Here is a 4,792-nt window from a genome sequence, read left to right on the forward strand (position 1 = left end):
TTTTCGCCCGTTTCTAGTGAAAGTCGTCGCCCAATGAGAAGCGTCGTTCTCAAAATTTTAGTCGATGAAGTTGGCTCTCCTACGTGGCTCGGTGCAAACTATAGGTAAAGACAGTGGAGACTGCTAACGAATTTTTTTGGAACTAAAAACATTCGTGTTCGTCTACCTCAAGTCGTTCGGTGTCTTTCAGGTTATTCCTGAGCGGCGTATGATCAAATTTCTTACGTTAGACAGAAAAACAAAAATTAATTAATTAATAAAAAATAAGTGGTAAATTTGTAATAGCGCTTACTCGATTTCTTTGCCAGGAAATTTACAATAAAATTGTCTACATATTTTTATACGAATGCCGAGGTATAATGTAATAGTAATATTTTATTATAATTTATTTACAAAATGCAAATTATCAAGAGTAATCGTTCAGTAATCGTTTTATATTTTTTCAAAGATGAAATTTTCATTCTGGACTGATTATTGAATTTATTTTGACAGAATGTTCCACTTAGTGCAAACTAGCAAACGTTCCCAAAATGTGGCAGAAATTGTATAATGTTTTAACATTACCAATGGAGACTAAAGTGACAAGTAAAACCAGCAGCTTGAAGGCTCTCTTGCTGCGAGCTTGGCGAGAACGATGGACTGATTTGCAATGGGGTATTAATATCAAAACTGTAAGTTGATTTATTCTATGAATGTCTTTTTCTAAAAATATTTTTTATGCTCAAAATAATTTTTCAGATTTTACCCAGGGGAGTGAGTGGTGATGTATATAATTTAGCAGATTGTATATTACAACAAGCATTAGTAGGACCAGGACCTAATCAGTTAGTGTTGTCTTATCTGAAGCACTCATTAAGCTCCCAGGTTTGTTAACTATATAGTGCCTGTAATCAAATGTAAGGTAATTTTAGAGGTGGGTAGGACTTTTTTATTTGTCTTTAAAGGCTCTACCCACCCTTAAAATTACCTTTATTTGATAGCAGATACTTTGTATATGTATATATTTTTTTTCTATACTGTAACTTATACAGATATATCAGTTATTTATATTTATATGTTTTTAATTAATTTGCAGTTGGTATCATATGCTGCAGTGTTACAAAGAATAAGTAAATATGATGCATTTCACAAGCCTCATTGTATTGTAAGTCTGTTAGAATTCCTGGAGTCTATACAAGTCGGTATTACATGTCGTGGTAAACCTGAGGAGGATCTATTAGCAGCAGCAGTTTTATCTATAGTACACTGGCTTCTACAGTGTTACTTACATACACTAACAAAAGCACCTCAGAGCAATCCTCTCACTCCTCAACCGAGCGAGCTTATAGACAAACCTGCTAGTATTTTACAACAAATGCTGAATTCGGACTTTTTGTGCGCGATGATGTATCTTGCTAAATATGACGATAAAGGTGCTCTATAATAATTAGAAAATTATTTGTTTTGCATTTGTTTATAATTAAAAAAACAATTTTTTTTTTTAGATTTATATATAGAAGTGGTAAAGAAATGCCAGGAGATTGAGACATTATTAAAGACAAATACTCAAAAATCTGTGGTACCGATAGAAGATTCATTGAAAAAACTCTGTAATTTGGAGATTGAAAGTCTCTGTCCTGAGAAAGTTAAAATGGAGTCCATTACCCATTGCCTGCAGCCACTTTTTGCCGTTCAAGTATTACTAAATCCTAGTACCGAGACAACGGTGTTCGTTAACCAGCTGCTAATGGTGCAGAGATTAAAGAGCTACACGAACGCGCGGCTTTATTGTGAGATTATTCGTGCCTGTTTAATGTGCCTACATAATGTAACTGGAACGTTCAAGGAATCGCAATGGGGAGCTTTTACGTTTCTAAAGGTTCCTCACATATTAAAGGAATTGCATGTAGCTAATTTAAACGGTTGGTAAAACAATTAGAAATTAAAATAGTGGGGAGAAGAGAGAGGCAAAATTTGATCTCACATCTTATGTTTTTACAGGTGATGAAAAGTTTGAATATTCGCAAGATATTTTGGATGCATTTGATCTGCTCCTCCAGTTCACCCCTTTGTTCGATATAATGGATACCTCGTGCTCCTGCAATTATTTAGAATGCCTGCTGAATGAATTGCAGAAGGTAAATCTTGTAACGGAAAAGCAAGCGAAGCAAATAGCCGCTAGACGGTACGTAAGAATTAAATTATGACGATACTAAAATAAATAGTCGAATTATTTGTGACCACACGATTATTGCAGGGAAGGAACAACTACAACGTCGTCAATTCCAAAAGTAATTGTACGTGCAGGGCAGACGTTAAATGGAATTTTGAGAACGTTGAATGCTGATTACGCAAAAATCCAGGAGGGTTTATTAAGCGTGCTTTATCAAGTCTTGACCGGGAAAAGCTTTGAATTGATGCTAGCTGTGGCAACCGTCGAAGGAGAACTGAAAACCTTTGTCACGAAACTCATCAAGTTTAATGAATGTAGTAAACAGATTAACGAACCTGTACCTGATAAAACAGCAGCGACGAGAGCAATGTTGTTCGATGTATCGTTTCTTATGTTGTGCTCTATCGTGCAAACATATGGCTCTGACGTAAGTTTAATCACGTAATGCTTTAATTTTTTTTTCTTCGTATATAAAAAAATTGGTTTTTAGGTTGTCTTAGAAGAAGGTGGAGATTCGTTTTTCGAGCAGTGGGTGCGGGAATGCATGCCGGAACGAAACAAACTGAAATCGCCACAGCGAATGCTACAGAGTGTCGATCCGGCGAGGGTGGATGCTCTGCTGGCACAGATCAACTCACCGGATCCCGATTTTAAATCGAGCAACTTGAAATGGCATGTCGCATGCCAGTCAGCGATGGGCGCGGTGAAAGAGTTGCTTTGCGCGTGGGAAAGCGGAGTCCTAGGTGCCGGCGACGTCAAACGAGCCCTGGATGGTCTGCGAGCGACGGCCTGCTGTCTGCCGGTCTGTGCCGCAGCTTGGTTGTGTGCGTACATGAGTATTACACACCAGGATGCTTTGTTGAAACCCATGAATATGGTTCAGCATTTTCTCACGCCGTTGTCGGGTGATGAGATGCAAGACAATCTTAAAGACAGGTAAAAATAATTTTTTTAAGTATCTTACATTTGGCAATTACATAAAATTTAAATCTATTTTTTTTTTTAAGATCTAGTTTAATGTTTCAAATTATCCGGAAGATGCAATACGATGTACACCCGCCCACACAGTCAAAAACAAAGGTTCTTTCGATGTCCCACAGGTATTATTAACATTAAAAAAAAAACTGAATTGCTATTTTTATTTCGCAATTATTACTTCCACGTTTTTGTATTTGCAGTATTATATCGCGACAACCGATACTGGAACAGTTAGAATCTGTTTGGCAAAGCATAAATCAACGTGGATGGATAAATATACAAGCCACACAGTCATTAGAATCCTTGCTAAACACAGGCGGTTCTTTGTGGTTCGTTACGAATATAGTCAAAGAAGTACTGAAATATCGTTATCAAGAAGAATTGGATCAAGCTGTGGATTTGGCTTTCGCAATTTTCCATCTCGACATAGAAAATTGTACTCTAGATCTCATAAACCACATAATACCACAATACTTGCATAATTCGTTGCAGTAAGTTTCATCGCGTCGTTGATCACGATTAATTTTTAATTCAAGTGCGATTTATTACATGTAAATTCTGTTTTTGCGTAGGAGCGAAGAACTTGTAGAACCACAGTCATCCATTCTAGCGAAATTGTGTGTATACTGCATATTCTCCACTTTGGAATACAACAACTCGAATCCGTACAGAGGGAACAATCGTAAACGCGTGCGACGTGATTTAGACGCAGACGAATTAGACGCTCTTGGTGTACCCAATAAGCTTCTGCGATTAAATGAAACGGGCGAAAATGTGCCCATGTTCGGTTCGCAGAGTCCACAGGCACAAAATTCGAGTAACGGGCAAAAATCGGTTGTCATTCTAAGGGATCCACTTATGACGGCGTTAAACAATTTATTCACCATATTCGCTTTTTTAGCCGGTAGAGATGGTGAGGTCTCTCAGCAAACTCATTTCATACTCCAGTTCTTGCGACTTATGGTGCAGTGTGGAAAAGACAGGACTCGCGTTGTGCTGCAGGGAATGCCGCAAACGCTGGTATATTTTTATATTTATTTAGATAAATAAATTATTGGTCGAAATAAAACCTTAGAAGCGGAATCAATTTTTTTTCCATTTCTAAATTTCGCGATTTGAGATAAACTGTCGATAGTAATATTTATATATTTGTTTTTAGGTACCTTGTCTTCTCAAAGCATTGCCCGAATTGTTCACGACCGATATTCTGCTGAGATTATATGATATACAAACCATAATCGGACGCAAGGCTACCGCGCGAGATTTGTGTATGCTGCGAAATATTAATTTAAAACCCATAAAATAAAAATAATTATTTTAGGATAATTACAAAGGAAGCATTTTTTTGACGAAGATGAATCTATAACGACGTCATTGAATGGATATAAATATATTTAAATATACAGTGACCAAAACTTACCGCTCCATCTGCTACTAGTTTCCTAAAATCATCTTGAAATAAAAATAAGTCTGAACATTTTAGTATTAACATTTTCTTAAAATGATTTATGGAATCTATTATTGGTAGGCTATGTGCGGTTTGGCAAATCTTTCCATTTACATATGGAAAGTATTTTATTGTACTATACATAATGGAACTTTAAAATAATAAAATATCTTTTTTTTTTTATAAGAATTTTATTATATTTTATACAGATTCCA

The 4,792-nt window shown here is 36.2% G+C and overlaps 1 protein-coding gene across 1 annotated transcript; it reads left to right on the forward strand.

The window, feature by feature from the left end:
- Window positions 1–158: 158 nt before the first annotated feature.
- Med24 (mediator complex subunit 24) lies at window positions 159–4,773 on the forward strand. Its single transcript, XM_070672627.1, has 12 exons — window positions 159–354; window positions 493–671; window positions 739–864; window positions 1,076–1,412; window positions 1,485–1,901; window positions 1,981–2,164; window positions 2,237–2,579; window positions 2,643–3,088; window positions 3,160–3,252; window positions 3,331–3,621; window positions 3,703–4,150; window positions 4,290–4,773. The coding sequence occupies exons 2-12, from the start codon at window positions 531–533 to the stop codon at window positions 4,434–4,436; spliced, it is 2,973 nt and encodes a 990-aa protein (XP_070528728.1). The 5' UTR covers window positions 159–354; window positions 493–530; the 3' UTR covers window positions 4,437–4,773.
- The last annotated feature ends 19 nt before the right edge of the window (window positions 4,774–4,792 follow it).

Source organism: Cardiocondyla obscurior, linkage group LG26, assembly GCF_019399895.1.
Source record: "Cardiocondyla obscurior isolate alpha-2009 linkage group LG26, Cobs3.1, whole genome shotgun sequence".
NCBI lineage: Eukaryota > Metazoa > Arthropoda > Insecta > Hymenoptera > Formicidae > Cardiocondyla > Cardiocondyla obscurior.